The sequence below is a fragment of the Protomyctophum parallelum genome (genome assembly GCF_964188405.1).
Source record: "Protomyctophum parallelum genome assembly, chromosome: 8".
In the NCBI taxonomy this organism is placed as follows: Eukaryota; Metazoa; Chordata; class Actinopteri; order Myctophiformes; family Myctophidae; genus Protomyctophum; species Protomyctophum parallelum.
In genome coordinates, this window is record NC_139703.1 from 3,593,195 (window position 1) to 3,618,307 (window position 25,113).

Below are 25,113 nucleotides of genomic sequence, written 5' to 3' on the forward strand. Positions count from 1 at the left end.
AATCACAAAACTATCTTGCATCTGCCCCTTTCCTCATTAATCCCATCTTTCCGCTTTTGCCCATTGACTATTTTCTCCCTCCCTCTATCATGTTTCTAATTAAGGCCTATGGTTCATCCATTGTCCAATATTACTTGGCCAAGTGTCGGTTTCAAAATGTGACACCCTCCATTTGCACGCCGCTCTGCTCAGACATGGATATGTGCTGTCATTGTACAGGTACATTACTTCAGTGAGAAACCACAAGCGACGCCTAATACGGTCATTAGTGCCCAATTGTATGCATAGTAGCCTATCTGTAGCTAATGTAGTTCTCAGCTGCACAGGCTGACTGCAGAGTCCTGAGGTTATTACGTCAGCTAACCCAAAGTATTCAATGGAAAGTAATTAGTTACTACTAAGTACCAGTAGTTGGACAGGTTCACAAGGAGGTGAGGCTGAAGATGATCGGATTATACAGAGGATAGCTGAGTAGACTTGCTGGTGGGCCGAGCAGCCGTGTAAGATGAGTAGTAGGCCTATGCCTCATAGTAATTTTCTAAGTGAAGTGGGCGTGTATGAAGGGAAGAGGAAGGGGTAAAGCCGGTGTCCAGGGTTGCAGGAATAAATGTTTGTCCGAGTTAGGACCTTGTTAGCTTTGTTCCAGACTAATTATTTAATTGTCTAGTGAGCGATTTAATTAGGCAATAAGCTTAGAATGTACAGTCTGCGAAAGCAACACACTCAGGAGCTCATGTTAATTGCAAAAAGTCAAAGCGTCTTTACTATGTTTGGACACGGAACATGAGCACATTTTCTAAGCATAGAACTAGTACGTGACAAATGAGCAATTGACAACTTATAAACCTTTTTTCCTGATATTTATGGAATGTCACAAATACTATAAACATTATCACATCATTGCATTTTACATTCCTACTGTAGGTGAACATCTTCAGTGTTAAGACAATAAAGACAGACATTGTCACATGTCTACTGTATGTACCCATCTAAACTGCTAATTGATCTATTATTGCACCAGTCTTGATCAATTATTGCATTGTTATAAAACATTGCAAATATGCAGAATTTGTGATATTAGGCAAATGACACAAATAGACTAAACTAAACGGATTGGGAAAGAGCCTTGTTATGAGGATGACTAATTAGGATTTATTTTTTTCTTTTTTAGAATTGCCGGTCTACAAGCTCAAAATTCGTCACTGTAGAAGTGTTGTTCAAAATAATTAAATGCCTAATAAGATTAGTCATAAGGAATGACGCTGTGCAAAATGGGGCCCAGAGTATAAAGTAGCTTACATACTCAAAAACTGAATTATACAAAAGAATTAGGGAACTGTAGAAATTGATTTTGATTTTAGAACATTCTATTTCATCTTTGGAATATTATTCACTAATCTCGAGTCCCCAAAAAACAACAAACCGTCCATTTAAACCATGACACCACAGATAAAGTGCTGTATGTTATGGACTCTACAATACATGTCGCACATCTGTCAATCATAAAATAGCCAAGAGCGTACAGTCCAAAGTTGATTTCGGGGTTAGTTCTTTTCCTGGATATACATGTACAGAAAACAATGAATCACAGAGCATGTTCATTATTAATACAATAGAATGTCAGTGTGTGTCATGTGTAGTGTTTCTTATTTCTCACAGGTACGGGCTATGGACTACCTACAGTACAGTAAGAGTGCCTTTAAATGTGTTTTGAACACTTGTTCAAATACCTTGATATTTTCTCAGAAAGAGAGAGCTTTGATATTCAACCAGCTGAGATAATTAATGCATATTTGCTGGCCTATATGTTGACTGGCAGCAGTTTATATATACTCTGTTCTTTTCATATGTTCATAGCAGGCTCAACACAATGGGCAGTTGCAAATTCTGCCCCCTCAGTTTATGTTTTATGTAGATTCTTGTTTTACAATATAAAAATGAGATGTGCCCCCTCGGCCCCTCACCATTTTCAACTGCTCCACTCAGTCATTTCATCCTGGATCCGAGCCTGGTTCATAGGCATGTTCTTCCTGAACAACCAATGATTGTGTTGTGCTATTCATAAAGACGAACACCAGACACCTTGAAATTAGTCTCCTTTACAGAGTGCCAAGTGCTAACATCTCAAGGAATGCTTTCATCATCTGATGGAACTCCTCTGTACAAACACAATGTAGGTCAAACATACCATTCTTAAGAGTGTTTCATTCTTTGAGCAGCCCCAGTTTTCTCAGTGCTTCTCTGCGGTCAGCCCCCATGCCTGACACCATCTTCACACTGTACCCCTGTGGTGTTGAGGGCTTGAGGGGCACAGTCTGGGGAACCATGGCAGTTTTTGCCAGCTCTGGTGCCTCGTCAAGGACTCTCTTAGGACAATACTCACTACTTTGCTGGCTACCCATGGTAGCCAAATGTAGTTGTGGGTTTGGGTGAAAGGGTGCCTGGTTTCCTGCGCCTGAGCGCTCCCGAGTGGGCACCCTTCCTCCACTGGGCCGGACGGGGCGCGAAGGGGACACAGAACGTGGCCACTCCACCCTGGAGTCGTGGTGGAAACTGGCACTGCTCTGCACCGGCCTGGCCCTGGGCTCTGTGGGTGTTTGAGAGTAAGAAAAAGAAGGGCTTCTCGATGGGTTAGCATAGATTGGATCTCTGATAAACCTATAAGAATTTAGGTCCCAAGAGGGGGTTTTGGATGGGGACCGTGGGGTGATGTCCTCATTTTGTGATTCTCTGACTTGCGGGAGCCCAAGCTTCTGCAAGGCCTCTAGTCTCACCTTCTGGCGATTTGGATTGTGTTCACCGTTCTGTGAAGAGTCTGGGTTTGGGACGGCTGTTTCAGTTTGTGTCTTAATGACTACATGGGCAGGAATCCTTTTGGGTTTGGGGGCCACAGCTGGAGGTCTGGTTTTTGGCCTCGGGGACTCTTGTGCAGCCCCTGAAGGGCTTCTGTGGAGGTCACCATGGTTTGGATACCTGGCAACCCTTAAGATAGGTTTATCCAACTCAATAGTATGGTCTAGAGTGGGACATAAGGCTGACTTCTTCTCAGAGGCGCTCCTCCGTAGATGAACAAGTGCCTCATAGGAAAGAGGTCCTCTTGGTGACGGACCTCCGGGAATCCGACCTTCATGTTCCTTGGGTTTGGTGGGAGGTGGTATCACCACAACGTTGACTTCTGTGGGTACACGGGTTGCATTGTGTTGTCGTGGTCGTGTGTGGTCGTGCTGAGGGCCATGTTTGTCGTTTGAAGCAGCAGCCTGTGGCCTTGTGTGGATGTTCTTTTTGTCTGGAGGGAGGCTTGGCTTAGGCTTCGGTATGAAACACTGAGAGCTGTTAGCTACTACAATAGGTGTTGGAACCAGGTAACTCTGCTTGGGGATGTGGTGTTTAGAAGTTTCCATAGTAGATTGACTATCGTGATGTTTTGATGGACCTGAAAACACAGACACACACACACACACACACATAGTTTGTGTTACACTATATACAGTATACCTGGTCGAATGGACCGCCATCCTTGGTGTCCTAAGCTAAATTTGAACTCACTGTTGAGCTTGCTGTTCTCCATTGAGGCTGAGAGGTTAGCCATTTTGGTGGCCAGGTTGCCATGGGCAGGCAGTTGGTCAGGTTCATCATTGGACATTCCGCTATCCTCCTCAGTATCCAAAGACTCTATGGTCTCCTCCAAAAACATGAGGCATGCCTTCTCTTCGGCAGACAGATGGTCCAGGCTATCATCACTCTGCAACACATTTTCAAATATTGCATGCAATAAACATTTGTTTCATTCCAAAAAGTGTCATATGTGGCATCTTCAAAAAGCACCACATAGTATTACAAAATGATTCACAGTGTGTTCCTTTGTACCTGCCAGGTCAATGGACAACATGGAACACTAACACTAACAGAGTATGGGTTTTATGCCGTTCAGTCAGACTATGGGTTTTATGGGGCAAAGTCTCCAATTGGCTTACAGGCAGCCTAGATCATGAAAAAGTGTCCACTACCGTCGCTACTAGAAAATATAGTCCAGGCACTTTTCAAACACCTGGCAAAAACACTCAGCACACTTAAACCCTCTATACTCTCGTTGCGAACTTGTAGATGGGCTTTTTTCCCTTGCTACTTTTGTGCGACACTCTTGTATGTAAGGGCAATAATTTACCAAAAGAAAAAACATACAATGTTGAAAGATGGAGATACAAGGTTTCTGCCAACAACGATATGTGATCATGTGATCACCTATGACAGAATTATTCACAAATGACAGTTTTTCTTGAAATCCGCTGTTGTTTTCTATTGGATGTGTGGGGATTTTAGAGCTACTTACGAATCCTGAATTTGCACTGACAACACTGTCACAGCTGCCCGCACTGTCCATGCCAGTCACCATCATCTCCAAGCCAGTGCCACCTGGCCATGTGTCGCTTTTGGGCATGTTAGGAAAGGTGCCCGTCTATCAGAGCCGCGGTGAGTGGAACAAGTCTTCTGACGCTCTTCTGTCGAGGGTTAAAAAAGGAGACACTGTAAATCTCTATACTGTGAGAATGTACAAATTGGAGCTACAACGATCTGTTATATACTTTTTTTTGGCGATTATTCTATCGATTACTTTTTTTGATTGATCTTACATTTGAGAAGCACGTTTTGGGGGATGCCTTTTTATGTTTATATAAACATGAAAGATTTAATTGGCCTGATTTGACTGATCTGATCTGACTTAAGCTATTCTATCTCAGAAAAAGACTATCTACAAGCTCAAGTATCGTATCGCAGCAAGTTGAGCTTGTAGATATGCTATTTTCTGTTTCAGTTTTCTGCTATTAAAAGTTATATATTGTTTTATAATAAATGAAATCAATTAGTTAAATGAACTTTTGCACCCTTGATACAAATGGAACCAAAACCCAATGAACTCGTAATTTAACATTGAGGATTATAGCCTACTGCAGAGTGCAGAAGACTGGCTACCCAGTGTGTTTCAGAGAGATATCTACAGTAACTGGTCCCTCTTACTACATGTGACTCTCAGATTACTGAGCCTCATGCCACTCCTAAGCTCCTTCCATGGGATCAATTTCCACATGTGTTGGCGGCGGCCCGCACAAAAGATCTACCTAGGGCTATATGATATCCAGTGAAACCCCGCTGTCATACTGTAACAGTTGAAACCTTTGGTGCCTTACATCAGTGGTTCTCAACCTTTTCTGGATCAAGGGCACTTGAAAATCTGTTCAGAGCATGTTTATTTTAATGATCAATCAATTGTGTTCTGCCTTGGATAAATGGAAAAGTAGTTTAAAGTTCCTATTTATCGGTATCCCAATGAAAACACAAGGCAATATCCTCACGGCCCCGGCCCACAGGTTGATAATCGCTGTCTTGCATCTATTCTATAGGACCCATGGCCATGAAGTTAATAAATACAAGTAAATGCATGCACTCACAGTGCTGTATGGTGCTTCAGATAACAACACAACACGTGCATAATGCCAACAATAGAACCGCCTACACAAAATCCAAAATGTCGATTTAACCGTGAGAACAAGCTCTGTACACTTGCTGTGTACTTTATTGTGTGTATCGGGTTCACAATTACTTTATGATGAAGAGAACGTGCAAACAAATGTCTTTATGACAGTCTTTATGAGCTCAGAGCCCTGGAGGGATGGACCAGTCGTTTCTGGAAATGCAGAAATAAGAGTTGGGAATACTACGGTATAAAGAAATCCCTGTCTGGACCCCCTGGTGAAAAGAGTTGCACGTTTGGAAAGGAGACAACACCTGAGAGGGGTTCTGAAGTAGGTCAGGGCAGACACAATAGCACTCTTGTTCATTGTTGATGCTTGCTTGGTCAGTACACACACACACTGTAGTAAAAGCCAGTGACACTATATCTCCAGGCGGGCAAATATGTAAACGCCGACAGCCATCCCTCATGCATGAGAATGATTTAAGTTGTGAATTTGAATAGTATAAAGTTCATGATAAGGTTTACTGTTCTCTATAACCTGAGACAATCTGCACTGATCTCATGCAAATAGAAGAGCAGACTGCAACATGTCGAGAAGGTCTAATGTATGGTGGTCCTGGACCGACTCCTACACATGAAGTTACAAAACATATTGGTTGTTTGATAGACGTGAGACAGGAGTCTTATAATGTAACTGTCTAGTCTAGCCTGTATGTTGTTGATCTATATTATCTGTTGTTATGCTATGTTTTTATGACCTAGTGACCGCTTCCAGTATAACACATCAGACATCACAAAATGTAGGCTAGTTGTTCTGTTCTACAAAATAATTAGAAACAAAAATTACAAATAAGTATTTGATATAGTTGTTAGACTATAGTAGGGGTGAGCAACCTTTTTGAGGCCCTGATCACTATAGCTAGTATTTTCCAAGGCTGGCATGATCTTCCACTGTGTGTGTGTGTGTGTGTGTGTGTGTGTGTGTGTGTGTGTGTGTGTGTGTGTGTGTGTGTGTGTGTGTGTGTGTGTGTGTGTGTGTGTGTGTGTGTGTGTGTGTGAGAAATGAAATGTCATGAAGGAGGACGTGGTCAAATAACAAATTAATAATCCTAAACAACTGCTGAAAATGCTGCACATGGACTGTGAAATAGACATGTGAACTTTATGTAGGCCGTCTTCTGCCTCTTCCTCTTGCACATTTTGACACTGCAGCATATTTGTCAGTTACTCAGTTGTCTTCAATATATTATTGTTTCTTTATTATTATTTTTACTATCAAATATTATTTGTGTATTATAGGCCTATACTGTTGTTCGTGTTAGTGCAGTCTTTACTGAACATAACTTACAGACAGGTTGGATGTAGGCAAGGTGCGCTTGTCATAAGGTTTATTTTAGGAATCAGGATTAAAAGCTTTAGTTCACCGTTCATCCATAATTAGTTCATATTGTCATTCATGTTCGTGAATGTCTTCCTCCTGCCAGTATACTTGAGATAAACGTATATAGGCTACATAAAATACAATGATAGTCAGTTGATAATCTAAGTAATAGGCCTATAAGTCTACTTTTATGGCTTCCCAAAAACTTTTACTTATACATTTATAACTTATAACATGAACTAATCACATCTTAATTTTATCACATTGTTAGAGTACATACCTGTGAAATAGTAAGTAGCCTAATGGTCCGTTTCTATGATCCCATTCAAACCCATAGGGCTCCAGTCTGCATTTAAAGCAACTGTCGGCACTGTCTGCGGTTGAGTGTACATTAGCCTCGGTCCCATCTGCGAAGAGAGAGTGTACGTCCCATCCCATAGCCCGGACGGTTGGCTTTCCAACGATTGGATAGCCGCTTCGCAGGGAGGCAACAGGAAAGGTGAGCACCAAAGCATTCTCGCCACTAGGGAAAACTCATGATCAGGCTCAAATCAGCAGTTGCCTGACAACCAATTTGCCAATAGCAATGCTGACCGACAGACCGTCCCTCTGGCCTATGGGCTGGCTCAGGTAGTCCTCCAACCGTGAGCTAAATTATTCCTAGGATCATAGGATGCCATTCTTAAAATAACATACTGATGTTTAATAGTATAACTAGGATAACTGGACAGATATTTGATTGATATTCAAAATTAGTAGGCCTATAGTATAATTTAACCAGTGATTCTAACGTTTTAATGTAAAGAGCCCCCGGTATGTGATCCCCATAACTGTGTGCAAATTGAAACAAATCAATTTGGTTAAAGACTCATAAGGGTCCATTTGTTTCCTATAACTACCACTCCTTTAACCACCAGAGCCCACTTTGAGAACCACCGTTATAAACAGCTAAAGAGGGTGGGTGGGGTAAACCACAAATGAGACAAAACTGTAAAACAAATATTACTGTGAAACAGAACAGCAAAACTAGGAACATTTAATAAACCTGCACAAAGACGAAACCTTTAATTACATTTTATTTTATTGTGACACATGGGGGGGAGGGAATCAAGTAAATCCAGTTATCCTGTAGTAAGTGTAGTGCTTTGTGTGCAACATTCATTGTTAAGTGTCCTTGAAAGTCATGAGAATGTGGGGGAAAAATGTGACAGTCACACCACCCACAGGAGCCATGCCAGCCGTCCCATATTCAATTCTGTATATGCCACAATAGGCTTAAGAAGCCACTGTCCCAGCGAATACAGAGGGCAATACATACTGTAATACAATAAAGCCATATAGTTTCACTTTAATATAGGCTTATCAGTTAAAAATAAAAATGGCAAAAAGAAGTGACATTTAATTTCCTCAGTTCCTCACTTTTTCCGTGACCTCCTTCCTTCACTATCAAACTTAAACTAAATACAAAAGTTCTATAGATTTTTTAGTACCAAAACATCCCAATGAGTAACAGTTAAACACCCTCTCTTTATTTGTATAAGACAGATCAATCTGGGTCAAATCATCCTGTGACGAGTGCCTGTCCTGCGTTTAACCACGTGCACTCTACTGTCCCTGTTCTGGGCATTCAGCATAAACAGGCTAAAATTCATGAAAATATGCCAACATTCTGCAAAACAAAATAGCACACATACAAGCTCACAACACGTAATGTGTTGTGCGCTCACAGGGCTGCTATGTCCTATTTGACATGCAATAAAGAATATACGGTTTAAGTGGGAAGCAAGGACAGTATTGGCTTATAAAAATTGCACACTGATCCCCATGGTTTCCTGTCACCAGACATTTTTGAGCTCAAGTCTGACATAATTGAATAAGTGCATGCTCATTTCCTAGCGACATTGTATATCAAAAAGAACTAAGCAAAGAGATGACACCTGAATTCAGTGAATACATGAGGACATCATGGGAATCATTGTGCAGAACAGTGGCATTTATGCATTTTTAGCACATTATAAATCAACATAATTTAAACTCCACCTTAAAATAGCAGATCTACAAGCTCACAATGCATTGCTTGAATAGGCTAGGGCTTTACCCTTTGATCAAAGTTCTCTTAGCAACACTTTTGGAGTTAGTACTTGGCTGGAAAAAACAATGACAGCTTCCACTCATTCTATTCCATTTCTACACAGCAAAAAGAAAACAAAGTTGTGTGTCAAGTCAGTATGACAAATGCATACAGTACACACCTGCCAACAAAATATTTTACTCCAAATTATCCCATGAGAAAATGTTCCTGTAAAATGAGAAATTACTGTGAGAACAGAGATCAGATGCAGAGCAGTGTGTGGGTGGACACACATTTTCTGTGGGAGAATGCGTGTATGCAATACATGCTGTGTCCAAGTGTTTGAGTATATGCGAGTGCACACATGCAATAGTGTTAAATTGTGTTAATATGCAGTATGCACAAAAGTGAGGGCTAGTGTGAACCTTTCCATATTGAGATTTCTAATGTGATTGCTGTTCTTGTTTTGATGCAATAATCTTTCGTTATGAGATAATGGTCTTTTTAATCTGTATTGGCAGCGAACCTTTTCTTTTTTGCACAAACTATCTATATTATAATTGACTTTAATTGAAGTTGTAATATAAAAACAGAATAAAAACAAGATTGTAGCATGATGAGACAATCTCACACTCTCACACTTTAAAATCACACCTGAAAGTCCTGTGAAACCTGTGAAAACAATGTAAATGTTGTGAGTAAAGCACCATTATTCTTGTAAAGTTTTTCTTGACTTATAAGTAGGCTAATGTTCTTGGAGTGCCATGATACCATAAAAAATAATAACAAAATCTTAAATAATTAGCAGCTTATTTAAGAAATACTAGCCTACATATCAAACCACAATGTAAATGCCAACAAAATAAAATAAAATTTAAGTAGCCCAATCGTGCTAAAACAGGACAAAATGTAGTACTCAGCTACTCACCCATGGCGAGTTGAGATTAAGACAACAACAGACCTGAATCAAACTAGTAGTAGCAAAATAAATGCTTTTCAATGGATCTACTTGGAATACAGAATTCAGATTTGCCACATACAAAGTGAAAGTGTACCCATTCCAAACGCACAAATAAATGACTAAAATGTTACTCAATTTAGTAGTTTTCACAATATATCTGGACACTCTGAAGTGATGTGGTAAAATCTCATCCATCTAGTATTCCAACTAGTTTAAAATAACATTTTCTGAAAATATATTTTGACACAGGTCTGGACAAACAGATCTGAGAACTTCTCCCAAGCAGTCTGAAATTATAGTGTAACGAGGCTGGGGCAGTAGCAGCTTTCATTACGTTGAGAACTGTTGCCCTGGCTTGGGAATAATACTGGACAGGTTAGCTCATGGTGTCCAGACTGTCCACAGATTCTCCCTAGAAGTCGCTGGATGTGAGGTAGAGGATCACACGAGCAGACAGACAGACCAACCGAGGGTGAACTCAGTAGCCATACATGGGAGGCTTGTGGTCTTCAGTGGTGGTTGCAGTTGTGAGGGAGGGAAGACAAGAGGCAATTAAAAGCAAGTTCACACCTCTCCAAAGTTGGTGTGGCCCGTTTCCTTGGCATGCTCCCGTGCCTCTTTCTGTCCCACAAGGCCTGTCTGGCATACCATGCAGCGCAGTGCAAAACGGTTGACATCCGTGAACTGCCGCTTACGCCGTGCCTCGTCCGCCAACTCCAGGGCCTGGGCCAGGATCACGTCGTCCACAGTGGTGAAGATCGTCTGGGATGGGACATCTGAACCAGGCGTCTCTTTCTGCAGTGGGTCGTAATGGATGCCATCATAGATGAGCAGCACGCGCTTGTGGTAGCCAGCGTCCTCCCCAAAGCGGTCCACTCGCACCGTCTGTGTGTCTACCACACAGATCTCGCAACGGTAGAACTTGGACAGGATAGACACCTCAATGGCACCGCCCCACGTGTCATCACGTTGTATCCAGGAGCAGTACTCCTCGTTGGTCTTCCCGAGCACCGCCTCAGAGTATGCTGCCGGGTCACTGGAGACAATCTGGGCGATGAGACCTCGCATCTCGGACGCACATGCTGGGTCGTAGACACCACCCTCCACCACATAGTTGACACTGGTGAAGAGGCAAGAGTTGTCAGCAGGAACAACACGGCGCGCCAGTATCGGTAAAGCTTCTAATCGTGGTGCCTTGGTCACAGTAGAACTGTCCTGAGGCTTTGGTTTGTTCTTTTCTTCCTCAACGATGAGTGTGTCTCCTGTAAACAAAAAAGGTGATTCATGCCTTGAGTGACCAAGCTCAATTCTTGTATGGTTACTTGTGGTTTAAGAAAATAAATAGGGGGAAATCAACTTCATATTGGACGCGTTTTATAACATTCATTGGGGCTGATATAGGAATTTAACATTTTATTCTATTTTTACTTAACTTACTTATTGTTAGATGCTCTGAATATAAGCATTTTTAAGTGAAATGCCTAAAGGTGAATTGAACCTGTCCCAACAGAATCATTTTAGCAGGACTAGACTGGATGTACCTGATTTGATGGGATAGTCCTTGAGGTGGGCGTCTCCGTTTCTGAGGTCAAGGCTGGAAGGAGGGTAACCGACCATGATTTTCTGCACATCACAGGGGATGCCAGTGAGCTCCTCCACCTTTCTCTTTAGCTCTTGAACGCAGGACTGATGGCTCAGGCCCTGCATTATGTGGCTCCCGTTTTTGGTCTTACAACGAAGCCGCAACATCCTGCCTGTAAAGGATATTTGACAAAGGGCTTTAAAATATATTCAAACATTAGAGACTTGCACTCAGTGGAGTGCATTTTGTACCTCCACCATAAAATGAAATATAAGTGTGTGTCAAACTAGAAAAAGTGTCCTTCTGGGCACAGGTCTCCACCAGGAGGATAGGAGTGTATGTGATGTTTGGCAAAATGTATGAGAAAATGTGTTACATACATATGTCGGCCTCCTGGTGGCGCTATAAAGAGCAGATGTGAAAAATTCCAGGCAAAGGTTTTTCCTTTGCCTCTAGTGCATACAAAGTTTTACACAGATCCGTGCAGTTGGAGGTAAAAACACTAATCGGACAGTTATAGCACCACCATGAGGCCGAGTTTAAAATGTTCAAGTGGCAATTTTTCCTCTGCCTAGTGGGAATGTGCGTGCACAATTTCACGGAAATCACACAATGTGTTCAAAATTTGCGGCATTTTGTTTGAAACTGAGCACTCGCACGCAAACTTTGGAAGCCAATCTTAGCCGATCAGGATGGAGTCCGAAAAGACCTGTTTTGTTGAAAGGCTCTAGAGAGACTGTGTACCAATTTGCGTGATGTTTGAACAACATCTGTAGGTGTACTGTCGAGAAAAGTGTTTTGCACAAAGCAGCCTTATGGTGGCGCTATAAGAGGCCAATGTGAAATCCTTGGGGCAGAGGTTCAGCTGTGGCATTCAGGGAGTGTGTGCAGAGTATGGCTGCGATCAAGCCAACGGTGCCGGAGATTAGCTGCCCACAGTCGAACGGACACACACACACACACACACACACACACACACACACACACACACACACGCACGGACGGACGGACGGACGGACGGACGAACGGAGTGAAAAACATACTCTCTCCCCATGCCTTCGGCATTGTGGAGACAAAAAGGGCATTTGGTACTTCCTTCCCCTACCATAGTGCTAATCACTAATCACATCAGCCATGTGGTTTGTTAGAAATAGCCCTGGAGAGACAGGCAGACTAACGGGGGTGAAATGATAATCTCCAGTTCTCCACCCCATGCATTTGGCCTGGCAAAGATGCAGCGAGCATGTGTGCTCATCCAGAGGTGACTGTGACTTTAGGCACATTGTGGACACTTTGTGGACATGGTATTTGTCCCTGATTTTCAGGTTTGTGATTATAACCTTAGGAATCTTCTGACATTAATGAAATGAAGTTCAACAACATGAAACAGTTATAATAATAAACCCACTGAAGCACAGCTGACTCTCTCATAATTTACGGACTTATTCCCAGAGTTGCATAATCCAGTACCAATACCATATTACATAATACACTTGCAAGTGCTCCCAATGTGGTAGCAAGGCTCCAAGGGACAGACAGAGTTCTGTTGCACAGCCCAACTATTGGTATAACTGACATAAGGCTGTTCCATTCCGTTCCATTTCTTGTGTTGTCCAATTGTAGTACCAGCAACCAATCTCACCAAAAACACTAGCCCTGAAACATGACTGCCACAAGTCATGAACCATGGCTACAAAAACACCAGATATAGTTAGCCTGTTTAGATCGATTAGATAGACATTTAGGCTAACATGCTACAGGAGCAATTCATTTATCAATGACAGTACAGCAGTCAATGAGACACACAGGAGAACAGATACAGGAAAAGAAAGTAGTGCGCAGGGATGTACAATTGACCAAAAATGGACGTTAGACTAGAGTAAAAGTTTGGGTGGGGGGCCTAAGTAATACTGAATATCCCATGAAGGTTTGTTTGAAAACTTTATTAGCACTTTGAAGGGGGAAAAGCACAGGGAAGTACAGTTCGATACAATGTTTGCTACGTAAGAGGAATTAAATTAAACCCAAGAAAGCACTATGGCTTGTTTCCATTTTGGGGTCCTAGGCTACTCCTTATGTAGCCCTGGAACTAGCCGCAATTTGCAACTCTAGATTTCTTTACAATCTGTTGAATCTAGAGTTGCAATACCCTCCATCCATTTCCTATTCATGATTTTCGGTTTCTGATCTGCTGGTCTTAAATGACGTTAAACTCACCAACATTGCAGCTGTAGTCCAAGCTTGAATTATCCTCTTTCAATCTGCCGAGCTTGTTTTTCATAAAAATCCCCCGTAGACATGTTATGAGTTACTTTCTGTCCAAAATATTCCAAGAGTTCACATTCCGAGCTGCCATTTTGTATTTTTGCAACGTGCCGTAAAACAAGACGTGAGGGGGAGCGCTTGTTTAATAGAATCTTACCTGCGCAGGTAAGACACCCAAAGAAGAGGCCGACGCAGTGCGACGCCCCGTCACGCACAGCCTTCTATTAAACAAGCGCTCCCCCTCACATCTTGTTTTACGGCACGTTGCAAAAATACAAAATGGCAGCTCGGAATGTGAACTCTTGGAATATTTTGGACAGAAAGTAACTCATAACATGTCTACGGGGGATTTTTATGAAAAACAAGCTCGGCAGATTGAAAGAGGATAATTCAAGCTTGGACTACAGCTGCAATGTTGGTGAGTTTAACGTCATTTAAGACCAGCAGATCAGAAACCGAAAATCATGAATAGGAAATGGATGGAGGGTATTGCAACTCTAGATTCAACAGATTGTAAAGAAATCTAGAGTTGCAAATTGCGGCTACCCTGGAACATGACTGCCATGCCGAGAGTCATGTTTACAGGGCTACTCCTTATGTATGCATCTTCTTTAAGAAGACAGACTCAAATGTGAGCTTTTCGTTGTTATGGATGGACCCTGGACTGGTCCATTGATTGATTTAAAATTGTATTAACAGAATAATGGGTACAGACAGTCCAAGGAAAGTACAGGGCAAGGCAATACAAAAAAACTGCTATAAAACCAGAAAAATCACTACAGCAACGTGTGAGGCTCACATTTGAGTGGCAAGCAAAACAATTAAACCGCTGATCACAGCAGCAGTAAGTGGGAAAAGACCTGACAGGGACCATTTCTTTGTTCTGTCAGTTAACATGAACGAGCTTGCCGTTTGCTAGCCAGTCCAGCTATCCATCCAATAGCCATCTCAGACTCATGCTATATATGCTATATATGCTACCCTCCAAATGTTCGTTGGCCCCAAGTTATCCTTGACCAAATCACCTGAACTATAACCACACTTGTTCGGTTAAAATGTGAAGTGGAATGGCACAACATTCCGGCAGAGAAGCCGGTTAGCCTTCCTAGCCACAACAGACACTTATAATTTGTTTGCGCGCCGTGTCGTGCGCCATAAATAGGAGATCTACAAGCTCACAGTGTGTCACAGCGCGACGCGTTGTCACTTTGTAGATCTTCTATTTTCGGCGCGCGACACCGGCGCACAGACAAGTATAAACCATCCTTAAACGTTAGCTTCCTAGCCAGCGGCTAAAGTTAGTTAGCCAGTCGACTCACCCGTTCAGGAGTTCTTTGTTGAGAATTTTAGCTTTATTTCGGCAATATTCTATTCGTGCTTAAACTAACTATTGTGTCAAGTTAATTAAAGTAAGTATTTGATTACCTGTTAACTGCAGCCCCAGCCTCAAACAATAAACATCCACTGACAGGCTGTGATGTACAGCGTCACAAAGCGTAATAACGTTCTTATGTGACGTAGTCACGTACGGATGCGACGTTTAAATACAAAAAAGAAGAAGGGGTTGAGGGGGTGAATCAATAGCAAATTAAATCTAATTATCACACATGAAATGTTACTGCCGATTGTAGAGAATAGCATTGCCAGCCTGCCTAATGTGAATCATACTGAAGCTCTATAATTGTTTTGTCATTGATGATAAAAATCATAGATTTTGGCACAGGAAAAATTGACGTCTAAATGAATCCCACTATAAGTAGACTACCGGTAACTGTAAAATCCAACACAGACTGTTGGTGAAATAGAACTGTCTTCGTGTGTGTGTGTGTGTGTGTGTGTGTGTGTGTGTGTGTGTGTGTGTGTGTACAATGTACATGCTAAATTTGTATCAAAATACTTGTTGATGTATTTGATAGTATTTGTATTTGTTGATAGTACAGTGAGTCTATGATTTTCACCCACCCCACTGACAGTTGCCACCCAGCCAGAAATGGAGTTTGCAATTGCTGCAGACTACCCTTCCCACCCAGTGCACCTGTTTATAGTCAGTTATAAATGGAGTGTGTTGCTTTGAAAGCTAAGCCTAACCTCACCAACAGGATGAAATGGAACATCAAAAGGATCAAGTGAGTGCAGACAAATGAAATAACAAATGAAATGGAAATGGAACTGCCAGATTTTAATTATTGATTTATTGGTTTTAGTGACTTTCCTGGAGAATGACATGGTCGAGTGACATCATGATATTGGGACACCTGGTAACAAGTTAGCACCTAGCTGGAGAGGGAACAAGGTGAATGTCAATTTTCATGGTTATTGGTTTGTGTCATATTGTTGTGGGATTTTGTTTAGTTGGTATTTTGCTCATGTGGTATTATGGTTTGATATGTACCTTTTTATTGGTTATTTGTAAACTTATTTGTTTATATGAATGCCTCATATTATGTGTCTGCCTGTGTTTATGTTTGTGTCTTTGATAGATATATTTGGTCTAGTTTGTGGGTGAATGGCCTTTTGACCTTTTGACCTTTTGATCTAATTGCCCTGTGACTGACATTTGATGTCCAGCTGTCCCACTGACTTTAAAATAGTATGGTTCTGAGTCTCGATAGTAATACTTTTCCCTAGCCAGCGTTGGTAGATAAGAATTGTTTTGTTTTCGTTGGCCAAAACACCCAGCCTCTGTGTTTTTGCCCTTGAAAGTTAGTATTCGCTCTAACAGACTGGTAAACTGCACTCAATGACGTTCTGCCTTGTCACCTGATTCCACTAACTGATATTCATATCAGGACTATCTCTGCCCCGTGAGATATTTTCTGTATGCAATATTCAGTGACGTCTTGCATTATCTGTCCATTTGTTAACAAATATGTTTTTTAACCTTGTTGTTCAACACATTGTCCGGTGTATTGATTACGGTATGCTATATCAACCATGTTTAATTGAACATGGTCAGAGATCGTTGTGAAACGCTGTCCGGATGACATGTCTTCTTCTCTCCCGGAACCATGGTGAATATATCTGATCGAACCTCCCTCTAAGTTCTGCTTGTCTGAGTTCTCTTTCTTGTGTCCGTCAATTCATTCTAAGGTATATTGGTTAACTCTGTTATACTCTGACTTTTACTCATCATAGCCTAAATGGTTTTTATATCCATTTCTGTAAAGTTACAAGCCCTCTGCTTCTATTCTGGTAAAGAGTATTTATGGTACTTAGATTACTTTCTAGAGTATTTATTCAGTTCCGGTGCTCCAGAGCTCTCTCTAGCTCTAGCTCTCAAGCTATCGATCCTAAGCTATTGTTTAATATTATTAATACAGTCCTATACAGTCCTATACAGTCCTTGCATTCTAGTCATATGGTAGATAAATAAATATCCATCATTTGGTCCAATCTTGCCTCCTTTAACGAGTTTAAGCCTAATTTATGTATTAGCTACTCCGAAAAGAAAACAACCAGTCCTATAAATTCACTTCCTCAAATTCACTTGACACACACAAGGAAGGGATCAGACGGGCAATTTTTTTTTGAGCATGGAGTTTTCCTTTGATCAGTGTTTACCATTGTGTCGGAATGCATGTCATCAGATTTCGACGGACAAGCGATTTTTTATTTTGGGGTCCGTGAACGACTCACGGCTCAACAGTAGTGAGCACTTCATGGACCTCTCACGGATCTGTGGACAAGCGATCGACGCATGGGGTTCCACAAGCCTGCCTTGTCCAGGGTCGGACGCTTCTCCACAGAACCAACCCTCCTCCCGGCTGTCTCTCTACCGCTGGCTCCGGACAGTGATTGTCTGCTTCTGTTACGATACAAGTTAAGTAAATCAAGGCTTGATGTCTTTCTCTGTCTTTCTTGAGCTTAAATAGATTATACTGTCATTATAATTCTTCCCCTGATAAACACCTCGAGCAGCGAGGCATTCATTTTACCTTATCAACTTAAGACAAAGTAGCAGAATTTTTTTATCATGTCATAAATTATTTTGTCTGTTTGTGGAGCGGAACTAGATATATCTACTTTCCAGCACTCGGTGTAGAACGATCGCTTCATTGTGTGCGGGAAATGTATATATAATATTTATTCTTGCTTTCTCCTCCGAGTCGACACGGAGCGATCAATGCAAGGGTAAATTTTCTACCTTATAACGGTCCATAAACAGACTGGTGTTCAGTCACACGCTTTTCCCAGTGCGTAGCACTAATTAATTCATTCAATTTTTTTAACATCCCAAAACAATATAAGATTATTAATACCATAATTAAATTTGACTATTTAATTCCCATTGTTTTTAAATTAATAATAGCTCTTTTTAAATCCATTAGTGTCTGTGTGTGGTTGAAAGGACACTCCCTACTTTAGAGGGTGCTGTTATCTCTGGAATGTCAGTGGGAGGCGTGGGGGTGTGTGTGAATCCTGTGCCGGTGGTGTGTATATTGTGTGTGTGTGCGTATGCGTGTGTGTGTGCGTGCATGTTTCTCCCTCCCAGTCTTAGTGCACGTGTGTGTGTGCTTGTCCAATTATTAGGTGCTAGGAAGGGTCCCAAGTTTGTTTTGTTCAATTTATTTCCTGCTAATTGAATGGTCACAATATCCTATCTTGACCATGACCATTCAACAGTGTAAACTCTTAGTTATTCTCCCTTTAGAATGTTTTCCCCTTAAAGGATCATTTCACCATTTTCCAAAGCGAACAGATCACACTGTTCTTTGATATCTCTCTCTCTCTCTCTCTGTGTTTGCATGTGTGCGTGAGTGAGGAACATTTCACGTTACATTTGGTACAAACTCTCCACTGAGTTCTACATTTAATATTACATTATTAAGAAATATAGGATCATGACGACAATTACTGTCAGACCCCGATTCCACCATTTCTCAAGTATAGCCTCCATTCTACCAAAACCCAACTAAATAACATTTAATATTTCATTTTTACGTTAGGTAAACTTCCCAGTATTATTAATTTATTTATTTAAATGTATTTATTTTATTGACATTTATTTTTACATTTTTATTTTTTATTTATTTTTATTTTTATTTTATTTTTCATAAAAAAAAAAAAAAAAAATCTTTTTAAATATTTTAATTTTGATTTTAATTTTGAAATATTTTAATTTTAATTTTTCAATTTCAGTTTCAATTTCAATTTCAATTTTAATTTCAATTTTAATTTTAATTTTAGATTTTAAATTTGAATTCTTTATGTTGACAATTCAGGTGCTATAGTCTATAGTACTAACAACAAACAAAAAAACAAACAAACAGATGTCACAGTTAGTCTTGATATCTCACTCAATTAGTTAAAACAAGTGATTATTATTCTATTTTTATTTGTACTTTCTTAAAGTCCAGTGTACAGACTTCATGTGTCAAACTGTTCACTGTGGTAACAGAATACTTTATCTTTCTCTTTGCCCTCTATCCTTGGTCATTCGGAGACGTGCTCTCCCTCCCTATACTGTTGAATTCCTGGAGCGCTACTAGATTTCACAGTACAACCCGTTTTCATTTTCTCTGTGATTCTCACATTTATTGTTTACTTAGAATAGTAGCACAACTAGTTTATCAGTAAATTAGTGTGCCAATTTAGGGGTGAATAGATCAGTCTGTTCATCCAGGCCTTCAGAATAATCAGTTATTCCTGAAAGCAATCATAACATGTGAACGATCAGTCGTTTACATACTTTACAAAACATGTGTATTGATCAGTCAACCACATACTTTTAATCCCCCAGAATAATCAGTTATTTCTGGGAGGCATACAGTTTATCAGTAAATTAGTGTGCTAATTTAGGGGTGAATAGATCAGTCTGTTCATCCAGGCCTTCAGAATAATCAGTTATTCCTGAAAGCAATCATAACATGTGAACGATCAGTCGTTTACATACTTTACAAAACATGTGTATTGATCAGTCAACCACATACTTTTAACTACCCCAGAATAATCAGTTATTTCTGGGAGGCATACAGCTCTCTACCAGCTAAGACATCATTTTGTGCATAACATCTGAACGTTCAGTCGTTTACATACTTTAACATGTGTCGTTCGGATTCAACGGTCGTCAGACCATAAAAAGTGCATTTTTACGGAACGCTCAGGAGAAATATAAATATCTATATAAATATTGGTTATTTTGATAAAGACCAGGCCCTCAGGAGAAATATGAATATGTATATATATATCTTTTTTTTAAGATACCTTTCTCTTTCTGCCTTTCATCTGCCCAGTGCACATGCGCAGGTGTTAGAACCAGTTTGAAGTGTTTGTCAGAATTATTATTTTATTTTATTTGTTTATTTGTTTATTTGTTTATTTTTTATTTTCATTTCATTCACCAGTTTGTTCTTTGTTTTATCTGTTTTATCTCCAGATACGGACTTCTGTGCGGGTCGTGTTCGAGAGACAAACCGACGGAATTTCGACTTCCACAAAATACGAGGGAGATTGTTCGGCTGGTCTGACTTCTCTTCATTTGTCTGATTGCTCTGTTGATTGTGGACGTCGACATTCCATCCTTGTACAAGGTTTGACACTTGATCCCGACCCAACTCAGAACCGTCTGAATTCAATATGGTTAGGCCCAACTCCCAGAACAGTCTGCCCTAATCAGTTGCCCATAGATTTCCCATATGGAACAAATTTATTCCACTCACGTTTCACCAGACATTTTTTTGTTTTCGTTTCACCATTTTTTGTTTTCATGTTGTATGTGGTTTATTGAATGTTTTTCTTTTCTGTTTGCTAATATCTGCTTCCCAAGACATGTTCCCCTAATATTCCCTTCTCCCCACAATTAAATAAATATTAGGTAATTTTGATTTGATTTGATTTAATATTTACTGTTATAACCATTCCATTTCATCATAAGATCTGAGAGCCCATTACATAGATTATTTGAACTGATTTATCCCATCTTTGGGACCATCTAAATTTCATTCCATTATAAATCATTATCCCACCTCATCATATTTTGATTATTTTAAATTTCATATTGGATTCATATTTCCCCTAAATTGGAATATCCCCCCTGTAAACAGTTAGCTTTATTTTCCCCATAACATAACCTATTATCCCAGAACCACCCCTTTCACCCTAAATTGTTAATATAGGAATTTTATTTTATTATTTTGGTTTTTATCATCATGAGTTTGATTGGACTAGGCATTAATCTCCCCAGAATCACTTGATTCTATATTTTGACCTTTATATGGTACTAAGGGACTCCCAAAGACATTGTTGCGACCTCGCGCTGGAGCGCATGAATAATATCACCATCGGAATACCCCGTTTCCCCTCTCCAAGCTCTTGAACCATGTGACGCCATATCAGTATCGCCCACATGGCGGTTTGCAGAGAATGTATCTGTGAACCTGTCATTAGGGGGGGGGGGGGAGGGGCGAAGAATCGGAAGAACTAGGGCATGCAGTCCGCTCCGACTAAGAGCTGGTTGACTGTCCAAAAGAACTCGCAGATTCAGTTCCGACAAAGAGCTGATGGCGAGCCAGAAGAACTGCTCCAAAAATGAACACTCATGTGGTCAAATGACACATCTCGCCGGCCAGGAGGCTGCAACTGTTGCTGGATTGGTTGCCGATCCCGAAGACATCTTCATCACCATCATCATCATCAAGAGAGAAAAGCCATTCTTTCTCTTTCCCACAAGTACCATCTAAATAAGGATTTTATGCCTAGTAAAGTTGAAATCATTGTTTTTTTTTTGTTTTCATTGTTCCTGTTGCCATTCTGTTCCTGTTTGATTCATTGTTAAAGTAAAGTTTCCCCTGAGGATTTGATATTGTCAAGGGTCACATGACCATTCGCCCACAAAATGCGATGGAGTTGATAGATATATTTGGTCTAGTTTGTGGGTGAATGGCCTTTTGACCTTTTGACCTTTTGATCTAATTGCCCTGTGACTGACATTTGATGTCCAGCTGTCCCACTGACTTTAAAATAGTATGGTTCTGAGTCTCGATAGTAATACTTTTCCCTAGCCAGCGTTGGTAGATAAGAATTGTTTTGTTTTCGTTGGCCAAAACACCCAGCCTCTGTGTTTTTGCCCTTGAAAGTTAGTATTCGCTCTAACAGACTGGTAAACTGCACTCAATGACGTTCTGCCTTGTCACCTGATTCCACTAACTGATATTCATATCAGGACTATCTCTGCCCCGTGAGATATTTTCTGTATGCAATATTCAGTGACGTCTTGCATTATCTGTCCATTTGTTAACAAATATGTTTTTTAACCTTGTTGTTCAACACATTGTCCGGTGTATTGATTACGGTATGCTATATCAACCATGTTTAATTGAACATGGTCAGAGATCGTTGTGAAACGCTGTCCGGATGACATGTCTTCTTCTCTCCCGGAACCATGGTGAATATATCTGATCGAACCTCCCTCTAAGTTCTGCTTGTCTGAGTTCTCTTTCTTGTGTCCGTCAATTCATTCTAAGGTATATTGGTTAACTCTGTTATACTCTGACTTTTACTCATCATAGCCTAAATGGTTTTTATATCCATTTCTGTAAAGTTACAAGCCCTCTGCTTCTATTCTGGTAAAGAGTATTTATGGTACTTAGATTACTTTCTAGAGTATTTATTCAGTTCCGGTGCTCCAGAGCTCTCTCTAGCTCTAGCTCTCAAGCTATCGATCCTAAGCTATTGTTTAATATTATTAATACAGTCCTATACAGTCCTATACAGTCCTTGCATTCTAGTCATATGGTAGATAAATAAATATCCATCAGTCTTGTTTTTAGTTTTCACGTTGATCTATTAAATAAACTTCACATCATCAGTCGGCCTTCAACCTCTTTATCCAGCCTGGTTTGCTACAGTCCACAAGGTAAGGTATAAATTAGACCAGACTTTATTTAGAACTGATAAAAAACAAATTAATGATGTGTAAGAGTGTTGCATGAATGACCGACCAATGAATAGACTGCAATGAATAACAAAATAAACAAACACAACCATACCAAAATGGGCTCCAAATCCTGGCTTTGGCCAGACTGATAAAACGTGGATTCAAGTTATTCACGTTATCAGTCTGGCCAAAGCCAGGCTAGTACACTATATCCTTGTTGGCCCTTATAAAGGCCCATTTTGAAGACCAATGATAATTTAGAAAGGACTGTATAATAACTTTGATAGCCAGAGCAAGAAACTCCAGAAATGTAACAATTTACAGAAATGGTTTTAAACCTTTTAGACTATAAAGTTAATAATTAGCTTTAACCAGAATACTTTTTAGGAGAATGATCAATACAAATATAATACCTTAAGCATGAAATACTTTTAGAAAAATACTTTTAAATACCCAATAGAATAGATGAGTCCACAGAAAGAAATGCTTTTCCAGTCAGGAGCTTATGATGTTTTAGCCAATTCATTTTGGTTCAGAGAGCACAGAACAGATCCACATACAGCCAATTACAAAATGTCTCTCACCATGTCCAAAATGGACATGGTGAAAAAGGTCTCTCTCCGGAACAAATGTCCGGGACTTACATTATATACTGTTATGAAAACAAAACAAACTCTGACATCGGAAGTAATGCATTTTGGGTTCAGAGGTTAATCAAAAAGACCCCTTTTCCACCGGTTGGTTCCCAGTGGGAACCGGTTCAGTTCTTTTTGGTTTTTAGTCCATGAGCCAGAGGTCCAACATTTGTGGACGAACTATACACTTTTATATTAAATTGTTTATAGGATCAATACAAGTAAATAAATACATGATAACCCTTCCACAGTAGTAGCTTTTTCATATTTCCGATTATTTTGCATATTTTCCTACATAATGCCTCATTTGCATATTTAAAAATGTAAAATTTGTAATACAATAAATCATTGTCTTCGTGTAAGTACTCAATTGGGGAAGTTTCATGGTGATAACAATCTAATATAGGTATGGTTTTGCCCACTCAATTCATAATTAACGTTTCAATTTTGGAGCTCTGGCTCATGGACTAAAAACCAAAAAGAACTGAACCGGTTCCCATTGGGAACCAACCGGTGGAAAAGGGGCCAAAGTGAATAAGGCGACACCTATTGCCGGGAGGCCTACTTGGGCGACGTGGCATCTCACACTTCCGGGAATTCCAGGAAGTGTAACGGATGGGAAATGTAGTTAATAATGTCAATGTAGTTCACAAATCAAGTCAATGACAACCAGCTAACAAGTTAGTTGGAGACTGTCTGTCTGCTCTGGGCAAAGCACCAAGGCCAAAATAACATGTTGTTACCGAGGGGCCGATAGTGTTTTGGCAAAAACAATTATTTTATCTACACGACGGCTGGGGCATAAATAATACTATCTAAACGCTGGGGCAGAAATGAGATGTTCCTCAGTGGGACACAGGGCATATGATTTAAGCAGGGCACATGTAAATTTATTCACAAAATAACAGATCTACAAATGAGTCCCGAAATACCTATCACTTATCCACAGACCATGAACTCATTGGCTACTACTAGCAGTGGTTCACAATTTTTACCTGATCAGATCTGCATTCTTCTGTAAGCTCTAGTCTAGTGGAATGGAATTACTTCATCCAGTTGGTCTAGTACTTTTCAAGTGTCAAATCACATCAACTTGTCTCAAGATATTTTACATGTAGAGCAGAGACCAGACAGTCCCATGGTGAGCAAGACATTTTGCGACAGCGTCAATGAAAAACTCCCCCTTAACTGGAAGAAACGTCAGGCAGACCCAGACTCTAGGGTGTGCGGCCATCTGCTTCAACCGAATCGGAGTAAATGAAAGAGAGAGAAGAGACAGAGGGAGATTTCTATAGCCTATGTTACTTTGAATTGTATTTGACTGATAACAGAGTTGGATAACAGAGCCATCCATATAGACAAAATCAAATACTAATTTATTCACATTGTGGAAAAGAAACAGATTGATCTTTGCTTTGTTACATACAAATGTGTCTAATGTCGTCTGCTATAAAGGCACAAGTAAACAGTAGGACAAACTTCAACAGCCTTCATTTAGATTGAATATATATCATTCATTAAAAACATGTGCACAACCTATTTCTATATTCATATACTGTATGTGTTTAATATGGAAGCCATGTGGTGTGCAATATTATTTTCATAGACACAATCTGAACAAATAAACGGTACACAACAGGACAGATCAAATAAATGCCACATCTTACTCATAGTAACTTGGCTCGACTTACTGTATGTACCCCCTTCTCCCTGACAGCAATGCAATCAGATCATCAGACAACGTTAAATCCAAAAAGCTGTATTAACCATTACAGTTGCATTATAAAAATATGCATTTTAAATATCTAACACGATTTCAGTAGTAGATGACTGTACAGTACGATTGCATAATCATTATTGTATAATGAGC

The 25,113-nt window shown here is 40.2% G+C and overlaps 2 protein-coding genes across 5 annotated transcripts; both read right to left on the bottom strand.

Moving 5' to 3' along the window:
- Positions 1 to 302: 302 nt before the first annotated feature.
- On the bottom strand, positions 303 to 7,231 carry LOC310862550 (specifically androgen-regulated gene protein). 2 transcript variants are annotated; one of them, XM_083770500.1, is made up of 4 exons: positions 7,131 to 7,231; positions 4,331 to 4,488; positions 3,547 to 3,742; positions 303 to 3,433 (listed from the first exon to the last, which is right to left on the bottom strand). In XM_083770500.1, exons 2-4 carry the CDS (start codon positions 4,436 to 4,438, stop codon positions 2,205 to 2,207), a joined length of 1,533 nt encoding a protein of 510 aa, XP_083626626.1. In that variant the 5' UTR covers positions 4,439 to 4,488; positions 7,131 to 7,231; the 3' UTR covers positions 303 to 2,204. The 2 variants fall into 2 exon arrangements, with proteins under 2 accessions (XP_083626626.1, XP_083626627.1); XM_083770501.1 differs by having other exon boundaries at positions 4,331 to 4,499; positions 7,135 to 7,226.
- Positions 7,232 to 7,945: 714 nt separating this feature from the next.
- On the bottom strand, positions 7,946 to 15,224 carry yod1 (YOD1 deubiquitinase). 3 transcript variants are annotated; one of them, XR_014569577.1, is made up of 4 exons: positions 15,159 to 15,224; positions 11,428 to 11,640; positions 8,493 to 11,148; positions 7,946 to 8,462 (listed from the first exon to the last, which is right to left on the bottom strand). XR_014569577.1 is itself a non-coding variant. In XM_083770482.1 (3 exons), exons 2-3 carry the CDS (start codon positions 11,633 to 11,635, stop codon positions 10,451 to 10,453), a joined length of 906 nt encoding a protein of 301 aa, XP_083626608.1. In that variant the 5' UTR covers positions 11,636 to 11,640; positions 15,159 to 15,224; the 3' UTR covers positions 7,946 to 10,450. The 3 variants fall into 3 exon arrangements, 2 of the variants coding, with proteins under 2 accessions (XP_083626608.1, XP_083626609.1); XM_083770482.1 differs by having other exon boundaries at positions 7,946 to 11,148; XM_083770483.1 differs by having other exon boundaries at positions 7,946 to 11,148; positions 15,053 to 15,160.
- Positions 15,225 to 25,113: the final 9,889 nt, after the last annotated feature.